Source organism: Pleurodeles waltl, chromosome 9 (genome assembly GCF_031143425.1).
Source record: "Pleurodeles waltl isolate 20211129_DDA chromosome 9, aPleWal1.hap1.20221129, whole genome shotgun sequence".
In the NCBI taxonomy this organism is placed as follows: Eukaryota; Metazoa; Chordata; class Amphibia; order Caudata; family Salamandridae; genus Pleurodeles; species Pleurodeles waltl.
In genome coordinates this window covers 698,179,763-698,193,936 of record NC_090448.1, presented here as the reverse complement: position 1 = coordinate 698,193,936, position 14,174 = coordinate 698,179,763, and the positions used below count along the sequence as shown (strand labels likewise).

General features: G+C 44.7%; 1 protein-coding gene across 1 annotated transcript in view; it reads left to right on the top strand.

Moving 5' to 3' along the window:
* Positions 1–14,174, top strand: part of ATG2A (autophagy related 2A) — a 2,189,461-nt gene that overhangs the window by 1,027,809 nt on the left and 1,147,478 nt on the right. Inside the window, exon 25 of the mRNA XM_069207806.1 lies at positions 4,046–4,138. Within this exon, the coding sequence (XP_069063907.1) occupies positions 4,046–4,138 (93 nt within the window). The remainder of the gene's footprint in view (positions 1–4,045; positions 4,139–14,174) is intronic.

Sequence of the window (14,174 nt, the reverse complement as noted above, 5' to 3'; positions counted from 1 at the left end):
TCTGGAACTCTTAGTTACAAGAAAAAAAGCTTGAAAGGAGATGGACCTTAGGTGAGTAATGTGTGAGGAAGAAGAAATGCAAGGCTTGAAATACAGTTCAAGTCTTTTTTGAGGTGAACATATGTTCAGCGGGTGCACGTGGTCTGGGATGCATACAAAGTGTTTGAGAGGACAGATCATGAGATTAAATCATCATTTTAATATGAAAAGAAAGGTAGAGGTGCTAGATATGGGGAAGAAGATGGGTGAATTGCAGGGAGAGCTGGATGTAGAGAAGAGACAGGAAGTATGACAGGTAATACAGGAGGAATTGAAGGTGGTTCTATAGAGGTAATAGACACAGAAGTGGGAAGCAAGTAAGCCGAGTCACTGATTATGGAGAGAAGTGTGGAAAGATGTTAGCGTGGAAGGCAAAATATGATGAAAATAGAAGCTATGTTAAGGAAGTTTAGGTTGATGTTTCTAAGAGCATGACTGGCAAGGGGTGCAAAGCATTTTTTTGGAATTCTTTAGCAGATTATACTGGGAGGATAGGACCCCAGAGAGCTTACAGATAAGACAGTGGCTAGAGGCAAAGGACTTGAGGAAGATGGGTACTGAGCAGCAGCGGCCACTGACTAGGGAAATAAGCGAAAAAGAGATTGACAGGGCTCTAGCATCCTGTAAGAGGCAGAAGGCACCGGGCACTTATGAGCTGCCTGTCGAACTCTACATATGGTTGAAGGAGATTGTCCCAATTTGGAAGAACTTGTTCAATGATATCCTGGGATGAAGAGCACCATTACCAGCAAAATGAGTGAGGCGACAATTAGTCTGATCCTGAAGCCCAATAAATCTACAAATAAGTGTGAATAGTACAATCTGTTTGTTAAACTGTGACTGCAAGGTCTTTGCTGCTGTCAAAGATTGGCCCTGGAAGTGAAGGCAATGATACATGAAGATCAAAAAGAGCTTATGCTGGGGATGTATTTGTATGAACTGACCCTTACGATTGTGGGGGCAAGTGATATGGTGCTGGGCAACAGATTACCCCAGACAATGGTGACATTAGATGCCACTATAGCATATGATGAATTGAAATGGATTTACCTGCTGGAAGTGTTTAAGTACCTGGGTTTGGGTGATAAGTTGTGTAAGGTAATTAAACTAATTTACAGTGCACATAAAGCTAGGGTCCTGGTTGATGGTAAACTAATAGAGCAAGTGAATATTGTGAGATGGCCTGTGCAGGGGTGCCCTTTATTCCCACTTTTGTTTCATTTATACATTGAGCCGTTTGCACAAAGCCTTTGGTTAAATGAGGAAATAGTCCCATCTGTGTAGTGGGTTCAAGAAAAACATGGCCCTGTATGTGATGATCTTATTATTTACACTAAGAAGGTTAAAGAGACTGAATGTCAGTGGAAAAGAAAGAATTGGACGCTTTTGGGGCTTATTCAGGTTCCTAGGTGAATGAAGAAAAAACAAGTGATAACATGGAACTGTGGTTGAGAAGGGGGAGAAAGGAAGGAAGTAATAGGGTACCTAAGGGTTGGAGGACTTAGTGCTGGAATGAAAATTAAGGGTGTGGGGGCAGTTGGTGGAACAATCAGAAGGAACACTGTCCAGTTTCAAATATATACAACTGGAGTCATGGGTGAGGAATCAAGAGTGGACTGAGACCCAAAAAATATCTTGTGGAATTGGACCTGCAGCGCAGAATACCGAGGAGAAAAGAGGTATCAGTTTGGTACTGGCAGCTGGTTGCAGCAGCAGAAAGAAAGATGAAACCATAATATGAGAGCTGAGAGAAGGGCTTGCCTTGTGTGGAACTGGAGGATTTATATAGCAAGTATCCTTGAGATTGCTATATGGTGTTGTCAAACCTGCTGCATTAGGGAGGCATCATCTCTACTTGGCCAAAATGTCTAATCTTAAGGGCGGGACTATGTGTAGAATATGTGGGGAGCTAGCACCTAACCATGTCCATGAGTTTTTTGAGTGCCCGATTGTGGAACCTGTTGGAGAGGTGTGGGTAAGGTTTTCAGTGCAGTCTTCAAACGAGAGACAACGGTAAGCCTTGCGCTGGTCTTTTTCGAATTAGAAATGGGCGAAGAGGAGGGAAATTGCTGTTCTATTTAATGTTGCTAAACAAGAAGGAAAATTCGCAAAAAAAGGTACTCCAGTGGAACCCCAAGCTGCGCTGGAATTGATTGCCTTGGCAAGGCGTCTGAACGTATTATATACAGCAATTGGTAATCGAATAGAGTGAAACTGTGGTGTAAGAGAAAGTAGGGGGCCTGATGATTATACATGGGATTATTAACTGTGCGTGGGTAAGTATTAATGTACAAAAAGATGATCATAAGAGTCAGATGTGACGTGGCGGAGATGTTATTGGGATCACAGCCATTACTGATTTTCGACATTTGAGAGACGCATCCCATGGTAATAGAGGACAAAAAAATAAATCAGAATTAAAGTATTTAGAGTGATCTATTTAGTACTAAATTGAGATCCCTTCAAGTAGCTTTTTGGAATTGTTGAAATAGCTATTTTTGGCTGCACGAATGTATTACAGATGATCAATGAATAATAATAATAATTATCCAACAGACCAACCTTTCAGTAGGGCAGTACAATGGGTAGTCATGGCTGGAAAAATGTAAACACAATGCTATGGAAGACTAAAGTCCCAAATGTGTTAATGACACGCAAAACTAGCTTTGAAATATAATGGAGCATTGGTTATCTTTATACAAAGGTGCCACATGTTTCAAAAGTTCGCATTACTCGTTGATTTGTATTGTATTTATATAGTGCCGTATACACCCGACAAGATGTGAAAGTGCGTTTGCAAATGAGTAAAAGGCTACTCCGTGGGAGTGTTGTGGATGGACGTTTGTGTTTGTTATTTCCGTCATATCCTGTGTGAGGACCAGAGTTGGGATGTTTTTATGTTGAACAAAAGTACTCTTCTTTGTAACACTGTAATGCCTCCTGGTCGTCGTGGTGTTCCACGTCTGATAGTGCATGCATCTGCTGACCATAGTAAGCTATATCGGTTAGTATATGTTGTCCAAGATAGTGAAAACTTTAGAAATGGTTATACTATATAATGCCGTCTTATCTATTTAATTCATTTCTAAAACATCTTGGTATGAAAAAATAAATCACTCCAAGCCTTGGAAATAGGGTGGCACATTTTGAAACACATCAGGGTAGCAGTAACATCCAGCGTGACTAGGCATTCCAAAAGAGCTGTGATTAACTTGTCGGCCTTTACCATGGAACAGTGGTGGGAATGCTGCTTCATCACAAAGGTGTGTTCGAGCTAGATGAGACCTGCTATGACTCCTTCCTTTATTGCCTTCCCTTTCCATCCATTCAATGTGAGAAGAGTTTGTTATTAAGTCTTGCAGTCGCTTGATTGGTTAATATGCCTTTGATTGCATTCCCTTCCCAAAGGCAGCCTGACGTCTTCCTCTCTACAGTGCCCCTAATAAACTTCAGTTCATCTGTCTTTCCTGTATGCTGAAGCTCAGCCTCTGTGTCCTCTTCCTGTTCGCATTCATGTGTGTTTTAACCATCAAAATATTAATTACCTGTAATCTTCATGTGAATCTATAAGGTATTAGACATTAGAAAAGTAAACTCTTAGGACACCGGGTCGCTACCTCAAGAATTTCACCCATAATCACACACATTTCACTAGCGGGTAATATTTGTTAGATAAAAAAAAAAACGTAAATGGCGCTCTGCGCCCTTTCTATAGCCTTGTCTCCCCAAGGTGGGTAACAATGTAAAGGTCCTGTAAAACCTACAAGAAATAGGAAATACATCAACGTCTGTGCTGGATACACATCAAAGAGGCACGAGCATAGTGCAGTGGTGTCATGTAGTCTCTAAACTTGCTTGAGAATGACTTTGTTATTGTGTGTCCTGATTGCTTATCCTCTGTCCACTACTTGGTACATTATACCTTCGGTCACCACGCAGTCAACACTGCTTTAAGGTGCTACTGTATAACACTGTTTACATTTCTTCTTTCTTTTTCTGTGCCTAGGCCACTCTACCTTCCAGTGCGAGTTTTCATCACTGCTGAGACCTTTACCCTGTCCAGTAATATAATTGTGGATACAGCCACTTTCGTCCTGAGGTATGTGGAACTTCTATATTCTTAAAGTCTTTCAGTTTTTTGTTTTTGCTTACAATCTGCTAGACACATTTCTTCACACTATAGAGCTGAGAGGTCTAGTAGTCTCACATTTGAATGAGGTGTGATGTACTCCTATACATTTGCAGGCATAAGCCTAACTTAATAGTGCAATGAATGTCTGGGACAGACGCTTGGGCTTCTGCAAAAGCATGACTTGAGAGTAGTTTTTGAGGTATTTGTGTGCGCAGGGGATATTGATTTCTTCAGTTAATCTGCCTAGTGTCCAGTGGAAATCGTTCTTAATAATTATTTGACTCCATTGCCCTGCATGCACTCTTGCCCTTGTGATTAATGTAACCCTCTGAAAGTCTGGTAAATCACCCCATACCTGCCGCCATTTTGCAGACCTATGAGAATCATCTGCAATTCCTAGCTGCTGACTCTAATTCACACCTTTACAAATAGAGACAGTAGAGGGTGGGCTACTTGGAAAGGGGTGTTAAGCCCCCCCACCCTTTTTGTACTGGGATATTCTGACAATATTGCCCTGATATTAGTGTGACTACCCCCGTGTTTTTTGTTTAGGTCTATTAACAGTGCCGTTGGAGCCTATGGAACAAATAATTATTGTAATTCTTGTCCTGTTCCAGCATGCTGCATGTGGGGAGAAAGGGCTCCAAGAGGGACTGTGTGAGATAGGAATTCAGTCATCACGCTGGGAACGTTATCGGACAAACTAACCTCTAGAGTCCAAGGATTAATCTGATGTTTTTACCATTCTCGTAAACATGTGAATGGGCTCGTGTAATACGTTTTTCAGTCATGACTTTAACTGCACCAGTTTGGTTCAAGCTTTGAGGAAGGCAAGATTCTTCAGGTTTAGCCCTCAAAGGGTTTCAAAAACGAACTGCACCTCTCCACGCCATTTTTGTATTTATTATAAGCAAGAACATTTTGAACAAATGCTACAGCTGGATTCGTCTTTCCCAGATAATTCATCTTTGAAATTCCTCCAGGAATCAGACTGGAGCTAGAAATTCTTCTCACACAGTTAATTTCCTAGTGATGCTACCTAGTGCCAACTCGGTTACCTTTGTGGCTGTTTTCCCACTAGATGTAACAGCAAGGAGGAACCTGAGGCACCTCTCAGAACTGTGATATCAGTTCCTTTTTCCATGCCCTATCAAGGCGACTCAAAACACTTCTATATTTAAAACTGTTAAAATTCTTAATTTTCGTTTAGATCGATTGGAGAAAAGAGTACAATTTTATGGTGGTTTGTTCTCTGTTTAAAGTTATGTTTTGTCAAACTAAGGCTAAGATTCTCCCCCCAAAGTAACACTTAATCCACGAAGAAATACATGCCATAAAATGTAAACAGAGGTTCACACTGTGCTATTGATATACATTTAGGCCTGATGTAGCATGGCGTGGACAGATATTGCTTTGAATTTGTTATATATTTTATTAATATTTACTACAAGCGTTGAAAGAAACACTGGCAGCTATGTATAGTTACGTACAGAGTGTAGTCAATTATGCGTCAACATTTTGGTCCATATGCAATCTAATAAGTCATACCACCCTCAGGATAACGTTTATTTCATAATAGCACTTACATAGAGGACACTGAATTATTGTTATAATTACCAGGCACATTTCCATTTCTGATGGATAATTCTTCCCACATACTCGTCACCTTACAAATAACATCTGATAGACTTCTAGCCGCAGATTCCTTCCGTTTGAATTTCCCCAGGCGTCTGTCTCGATCCAGAAGATTTTTTGTGAGCAAGTACCCTTGCGGGCCGATAGGGCGTTGATCGGCTCTGTGCGGCATCATCCACGCCAGAAGTGACATCTGTGTCACCTATATAGGTGCCACCTCGGTGCGCAGACTTCAGTTCTTTGCTTTCTTTGGCAGTTAGCGATAATCCGGAGAAGAGCTACCCCTCGGTCGTTTTTTGACAGGCATTTTTTAACTTATTATCGACTTCTTTTTTGAGGAATTTTCCTTTCAATGTGTTGAGGATATCTTTGAGGAAGATGGGTTTTAAACTGTGTAGCGCCTGTCACTGCGCCGTCTTGGTTACGAACCAACAACTTGTGTGTTTGTGGTGTCTTAAGTGTGAACACGATTCCAAATCATGCTCAGACTGCTGGGCATGGCACTGAAGTCTTTGAGGGAGCAGTCCCTAAACTTGCTAGCGGCCCAGCAAGAGACACCATGTCCCGCAACTCCTTGGAGATATCAGTCCCGGTCAAGAGGAAGGGCACAAGACCTCTCCAGGGGCCCCAGGTTGTCTTCTTCCCAAGTCATCTGGACACTCAGAAAAGAGGCACAGGAAGCATATAAAGTCAAAGCATGCTTCGACTTCCCCTCGGCTGACGAGGTGATGGAGCATCGGCGTTCAAGGCACGGTTCTTTGGAGCCATTACCAGGGTGGACTTCGCACATCCACGCTTTTCGCAAAGCCGGAACAACCCCTGCTCAAATTTAAAGAATTTTACGAAGCAATGCGCTGAGTTTTTGGGTGGGCTGACACCTCCGGAGTCCCTTCGGACCCTGTGGGGTCAAAGGGGGTCCCATCAGGTTTCGCTTTGACAGCTCCGACCCCAGTGATGACAGGAACCGTGTGTTCTAGGTTGGCGCTTCAGTTTATTCTGAAGGGCTAGCCCTAGGGGAAAAATGGAAGGGTTCACTAGACCCTTTACAGTATCAGTTAGAAGGTCTGGTTTACATGGACTGGTGTGAGGGACTGGGTAATGCCTACGGACTGGATAACTCTCCAGATGCTAGCATGCTTTCTCCTTCTACCGTGGCTACGGAATAGGGCGCACATATGCTGTGGTAGTGTAGAGGGCGGCGGAGGTCCTGGAGCTCGAGTTGCCCTTGGTGGTAGTCAAGACAATCGTCTTGACAGAAGTACTACAGCATGAGGTTTCCTCTTCCTAACCCCTGCTCTCTTTCAATGAAGAACTAACAGATGTCTTACTGGGTATCTGATTCAAACCTAGCACAAGGGCTCTTGTGAATAGTACAGTTGCCCAAAGCCACCGCTCACACCTGGAGACCCAAACTTCCTCTCCCAACACCCCATCCTTGAGAGCTTGGTGGTCCAAGCCTCTACCTCCCATGGCGCATTCCCTGCCCGACCCCTGAACAGGGAATCCAAGAGGATAGCTTTGGAAAGAAGTCATTTTATTCCACCAGCCTTGCACTGCGGTCAGTAAACACTGCATGCTTATTGGGCCATACTTGTGGGATACGGTTGTGCAAGTACTGCCAGAGGTTTTGGAGAAGACCTGGGCCATTCTCTCCCAAGTGGTCTAGGACAGGAGAGAACAGCAAAGTCCACGATTCACTGTGGTTTAGACACAATTGACTCACCAGGCAGAGTGGTTTCCACAACTGAGGCGCTCAGACGCCATGTCTGGCTGAGAACATCTGGCTTTTCAGGGGATGTTCAAGCTTCCCTCATGGATATGCCCTTTGAATGCAACTGTCTCTTCGGAGATAAGGCAAACTCTGCGCTGGAGCACTTTAAGGACTCGTAGGCTATGGCCAAGTCCTTGAACCTTTCAGCTGCTCAGTGTCCTCCCCAGTCTCTCTTTTGCTCCTTTCGTGGATATGGAGAGGTATTCAGCCGCTCCAGGGGCATTCAACTTGCCAACCTTATTCCAGCCACCATCCCGCACATGCTTCCCAGCATATGTGTGGGCAGGGGTATGGTCTATACCGTGTGGGTCAGGTAGTCAGATGCCTGCACCCTCATACACCACCTCCCTTCCCCTAGCAGCTGCTAAGCACTCCTAATCTTGCCCTATAAGATCATGGGTGTCCATTTGGTGGCAGAATCCACTATCATCTGCATCACTAGCAGTCAATAACATGAGACAGGTGGGCCTTACAGTTCATTCAGAGGGGCTACTCCCTCCCCTTCGAATCCTCCCCTCACACTGTGCCTCTATCTCACGACCGGCTGCGAAGGTCATATGTCCTTGCATCGCAAGGAAGTCACAGCTTTCTTGGCCAAGAGAGCTATAGAGAGGGTTCCGGTGTCAGAAGTAGCCAGTGGTTGCTTTTCCGGCTACTTTCTGATTCCTAAAAAGAACAAAGGTATTTGACCTATCTTAGCTCTGCAAACCCTCAACTTCTTCCTCAAAAAGGAGAAGTTCAAGATACTCACCCACATTGGCTCAGGTCTTGTCTGCCCTGGACGCAGGCGATTGGATGGCAGCGTTGGATTTGCAGGGCACTTATTGCTACATTTGCATCCTGCCTGCCCACAGATGGTTTATGGTAGGCCACAAGCACTTTCAATTCACAGTGCTCCCCTTTGGCCTTACCAGCGCCCCTCAGGTGTTCATCAAGGTTATGGAGGTGGTTGCAGCTCACTTGCAGAGATCAGGGGTGCCAGTCTTCGCCTATCTTGACAAATGGCTGTTGAAGGTGGGCTCGTCCAGGCTGTCTTAACCCACCCCTAGATTATGGCAAACCTCCAGCATTGGCTGGGGTTCACTATAAGCGTGCCAAAGTCACACCTGACTTGCTCTCATATGCTTCTTTTCAGCTGAGCTGTTCTGGACATCACGCAGTTTCGGGCTTATCCTCCCAAGCAACTAGCCCAGGACATTCAGGTTAAGATACTGATGTTTAATCCTCTATCCTGGATTTTGGTGAATATGACTCTGATGCTGCTGGGCCTTATGGCCTCCTGCATTCTGTTCGTGACACATGCCCGATAGCATATGTGGGCTCTGCAGTGGGACCTGACATTCTGGTGGGCACAGCACCATTGGAATCTGCCCACATAGTCCCAATCTTTCAGGGAACTGCAAAGGACCTGCAGTGGTGGTTAACTAACTAGTAATCGATGCATCACTCCTGGTATGGGAGGCTGTCTGGCAGAAGTTGAGATCAGGGAACTCTGTTTGTCACCAGAATCTGGTCTCAACGTCAACTTGCTTGAACTTCGTGCAATCTGGCCGGTATTGAAAGCCTTTCTACCCTCCATCAAGGGAAGGCTGGTGCAGGTGTTGACGGACGCAAAAAGAACAGGTGATGGACAGAATGCTGAACAATTCACCCCCAGTACAGAGATCTGGGCCTAAATCCATCGTTTTTTTGCTGCCCATGCCATTCCAGTTTGGACCCAGCCATATGCAAATCACTCTTGACCCTGTTCCCCATGGGAACAGTCCAGCCCGAACTGCCAGGCCAGGTCTTCCCTGGACAGGAAACAAGCATCCTGGGACCGGTTTCGGGGTTTCACCCCTCATCAGCCAGGCTAGCTTGAATCCAGTGGCATGGGAAGCACAGGACCCAGGTCTGGGCATACCCTTCCCCCTTAGGACGACAAATGCAGGTGTTGACAGACAACAGCACTGCCATTTGGTCTTGCAACAAACAGGGCCGGGTGCGGTCATGGACTCTTTATCAAGAGGCTCTGCATCCCAGGACATTGCTGGAACAGCAGGGCATATTCCTGGTAGTTCAACATCTGGCAGATTCCTTGAACCCCAGAGTGTACAAACTCTGCCGTCGATGCCTAGCTGATCACGAGTGGCATCTCCATCCGGAGGTGGCACAATGTCTCTTTCGGCAGTGGGCAGAATCTTGGTTAGATCTGTTCGCCTCCGCAGAGAATGCACAATGTCAGCAGTTTTGCACGCTGGAGTTTCCAAAGCAGCTATCGCTCGGAGACCCTTTTCGTGTCAAGTGGCGCTCAGGCCTCCTGTACACCTTTCTGCCCATACCACTCCTGCCCAGAGTTCTCAAGAAGATCAGGAACGGGTCCAAGTCATCCTTGTAGCTCAGGACTGGGCATGGAAAGTCCGGTATTCAGAGCTTCTGAACATGAGCATCGATCTTCTGTTCAGGCGGCCCCCTTCGGGAGAATCTTATGTCGCAGCAGCAGGGGAGAGTCCTCCACCCGAACCTTTCAACTCTCTTCCTTGTGTGGAGATTGAGTGGCAACAGATGACAGCCTTCAACCTTCCTTCCGAAGTCTGTAGTGTTATTCTGGCAGCCAGGCATCCCTCCCCCAAGACACTATGTGCCTGCTAATGGGAAAAAATGGCATTGTACAGAGAAGCCTATCAACCCACTTTCTGCCTCTCTCTCTGAGGTCCCTTATTTATTCTTACCCTTGCCCAGTAGGGCTGTGCTTTGGGTAGTTTGAAGGGTTACCTTTCTACTGTGGTTGCCTTCTTGCATCTGCTTCTCCTTTTTGTATTCCTCAGTGGGACCTTTATTTTGATCTTACATTCTTAATATGTGTTCCTTTCAAGCCTCTGCACAATTGTCCCCTCCAGCTGCTCACAATCAAAGCAGCATTTCTCATGGCAGTAATATCTGCCATGAGGGTGAATAAGCTGCAGGCTTTATCATCCAAGTCTCCCTACTTGTCTGTTTTTCCAGACAAACTGGTTCTTCACACTAGGGCCTCTTTCCTCCCCGAAGTGGTGACACCATTTCATGTGGTCACCTTGCCCACTTTTTATGCACCTCCACATCCCTGTAAAGAAGAGGAGCGACTCCATAGTCTGGACCCAGAAAGAGTGTTATCATTCTTCCTTGAACGCACAAAAGAATTCCAGGTGGATGACCAACTCTTCATGGAGTTTGTTGGTGTAAAGAAAGGTCAGGCGGTGCAGAAACGGACCATCTCTCGATGGGGCTGTCTCTGCATCAAAATCTGCTACACATTGGGCAACAAGCAGCCCTCTGAGGGCTTGAGGGCTTATTCTACCAGAACTAAGGCTGCGACTACTGCGTTAGCACGTGGAGTCCCAGTCCTGGACATTTGCCAGGCAGCAGTGTGGTCATCCCTGCACACCTTTACAAACATAACTACCCAGACAGTCAGGTCTGCAGGGATGGGCATTTCGCCCATTCGGTCCGACAGGACTTCCTAGTTGGAATTTGTCCGCATTCCCACCACCAGGGTTGGTATTGCTTGGGTATCTATTCAGAAGTAAGGAATCTCTGGATAGAAGTTTCTATCAGATAAAAAAAAGTTATTTACCTTTGGTAATGCCTTATCTGGTAGAGACAATATCTAGCTGCTGATTCCTTGCTGACCCACCCATCCTCCAAGCTCTGCAGACAGATTTCTAGGGTTAGGAATGATCCCTTTAAGGATCTTAGTTTGGAAACACCAGTGTCAGTGCACTTCATGGCTCCACGCTCCTGGCATGGAAAGTCTTGAAAAGTAACTGACATTAGTACGTCAAGGTGGCGCCTATATAGGTGACTCTTCAGGCCTGGACGACAGAACAACAATGCCCATAACCGACTGATGCCACCTACTGGCGCGCAAACATATTGCTCACAAACAATTTTCCGGATCCATTCTGACACCTGCGGAAATTCAAAGGTAAGGATCCGGCGGCAAGATAGTGTCTGCCAGACACCAAGGGTATGTACCTTGTTCCTTAGGCACGAGACTGGATTCAGAAGCATTTTCCTTTAGCAATAGCTCTCCAGGGTCACAAGGTGGCAGCTGTGCTCATCCAGAAAGTGACATCTGCCTATAAACAACGCTACCTGGCATGTTGGCTTCAGTTCCTGTTCTCCATGCCTACTGATGCCAGTCAGAGCTATTAAGTTTTTACTGAATTTCCCCAAAAATGTTTATTCGGTAGACTAGAACAAATATCGTTTCCTAAAGTCTTGAGTTTCAAACCCATTTGGCTTTGTACTAAGCAGATACCCTTTTCCGAGCCTTATAACATATGTTTGTAGTACCTGGGGCCTGACAAAGATCATTCAGCATGTGATTCCTGTACATTCTTGCACCCAAAAGACGTGAGCAGAATGCCAAATTATTCTTGGCTTGGGTCCATAAGGAGGGCTCAAATGATTCCTCTCTCCTCCCTCAGGTAAGCCACCTGACAGGGACTGATCCTCTAAAGAGCCCTCACATATAAAACACAAGTAACACCATAGAAAGGACAAGTCCTCCTGTTCATTGTCAAAGAAACTGTCCTACTGCCCAAAACATTTGGCGAGTCAGCAGCATGATCCCCCGATTTCAGCTTATTCCTCAACAGTTTCTGACTCCATCCAGTGATCCATTTCGAGTCAACGCCTTTAAGAAAGCCATGTTATGCATTTTCAGAGCTGCACCTCATCCATTTGGCCAGCTTCCAACTCTCACAGGTGACTCAGACCCTTTGAGGGCAGTGCTTTAGGTACCTCCTGCCCTCGCATAGACATACTCTGAGCCTTCCTAGGGAGATATCTCATTCATAAACTTCTTCAAAGCCATACCTGATCGGACTTCCACTTCCCACACCACTTTCTGAAAAGCTTCATTACATCCATGTTGATGGCGGAATACCTCCCCTCTCCTTTCTTTCTGTGCCAAAAGATGTGGATCCTGCATCCTGTTCTACCCCTTGGCTCATTGGATTCTTCTAGAATAAAACTTCTGTTATTAAACATTGTGCAAGGGAAATATGTCACCCCCCAAAAAATGTACATGATTTAACCCCTGTGGGTAATGCTGAAAACAAATGATTGTGACTGACCTACATGTGGTTTGCCTGGGGTCGGACCACGATTGCAAGGCCTGCAGTGACTGTGCCTTTATGCACCCCAAGGCTCGAGCTTTTCATGGCAAACAACCGCAAGATCTCGCACTGGGGTTGGTCAGAGTCCAAAGGTAGGTTCTAGACAGGCTTCTGAGTCGCTCCCCGTGACAGGTCGCCTTCACAAACTAAGATATATATATATATATATATATATATATATATATATATATATATATATATATATATTTATTTATTTTTTACAAGAAAATAATTTATTTTAATTGAAAACCTGAGTTTGGTTACTTTTCCATCCGTAGAGGCCGGAGGGATGGAAGCATGTGTCGTGGGCACATCTTTTTTTCTGGCTTTATTTTTTAAATTAGTAGAGCCATTTGATATACTACTGATCAATTATTATAATAATACCTTTGACAATTCTGACATAAGTGTGGTTAGTAGTTTGGAGACGTTAATACATAAGGTAACAACTATTAGCAAAAAGGACCTAAGAATAGTCTGGGCTGGTGATTTTAATGCCCACCTGTGCTAGCCAGAGTTCTTGGATTGTTGTGGACTTCTGGACGAAAATCACAACCCCATTCAACATTTTAAACACTCCCCATATTGGAATGCTCTTAATTCTTTGATAACAGCAAACTCTCTTTTTCTCCCCATACCAGTTATTAGAGGGATACCAACATTTGTAAGGGGGGATATTCATACTATTATTGATTACATTATTTATCCTAGAGAATTATCCTCTGTTGCAGGACATTTCAGGGTGACCCCGACCTGTATTAGTGACCATAACCCCCTATCAATTGTGATTAATTTGGACCTGACGAGCAATTCAAGAAGAGGGAAGCGACACCCTGCTACGAAGCTCTCATTCCAAAAAGGACTCACAACTAAATGGGGAAAGATAAACAGTAATATCTTTTTTAAGGACTTATTCCTGAATAAATGGTCAGATGTTATGACATCCCTGGATGAAGATAGGGCCCCCCATGAAATTGTCAGTGCATTTTCCTCTCTGACAAAGTATATGGCAGAGAAATTACAGCCCTCTCGCATTAACAAAGTTAATGGCTCACAATGGTTTAACCAAGCATGTACCACGTCCTTAAGCAAGCTAAAGAAAATAACCAATGCTTCTCCCCACGATCAACAAGCAATTAAAATAGCTAGGAAAAATTACAAAGAAGCACTTGCTAAAAGGAAAGCTGAACTAAGTGAGTCTGCGTGGGAGGAATTGATGGAAGCAAGTAACATGAAAGATACAACTGCATTTTGGCGTGTGGTTAACTCTTCATTGTTGAATGATAAATATGAGACGTCCATGGATACTGTTATTCCAGCCAAGATCTGGGTGGATTATTTCAAAAAAACTTTCGCCACAGAGACAAATGTTCAATCAGAAACATTAAACTGTCCGAAGCTTGCAGGAAATGATCAGCTAAGTCTGGCCTTTAGTAATATTATAAGCGTGGACGAT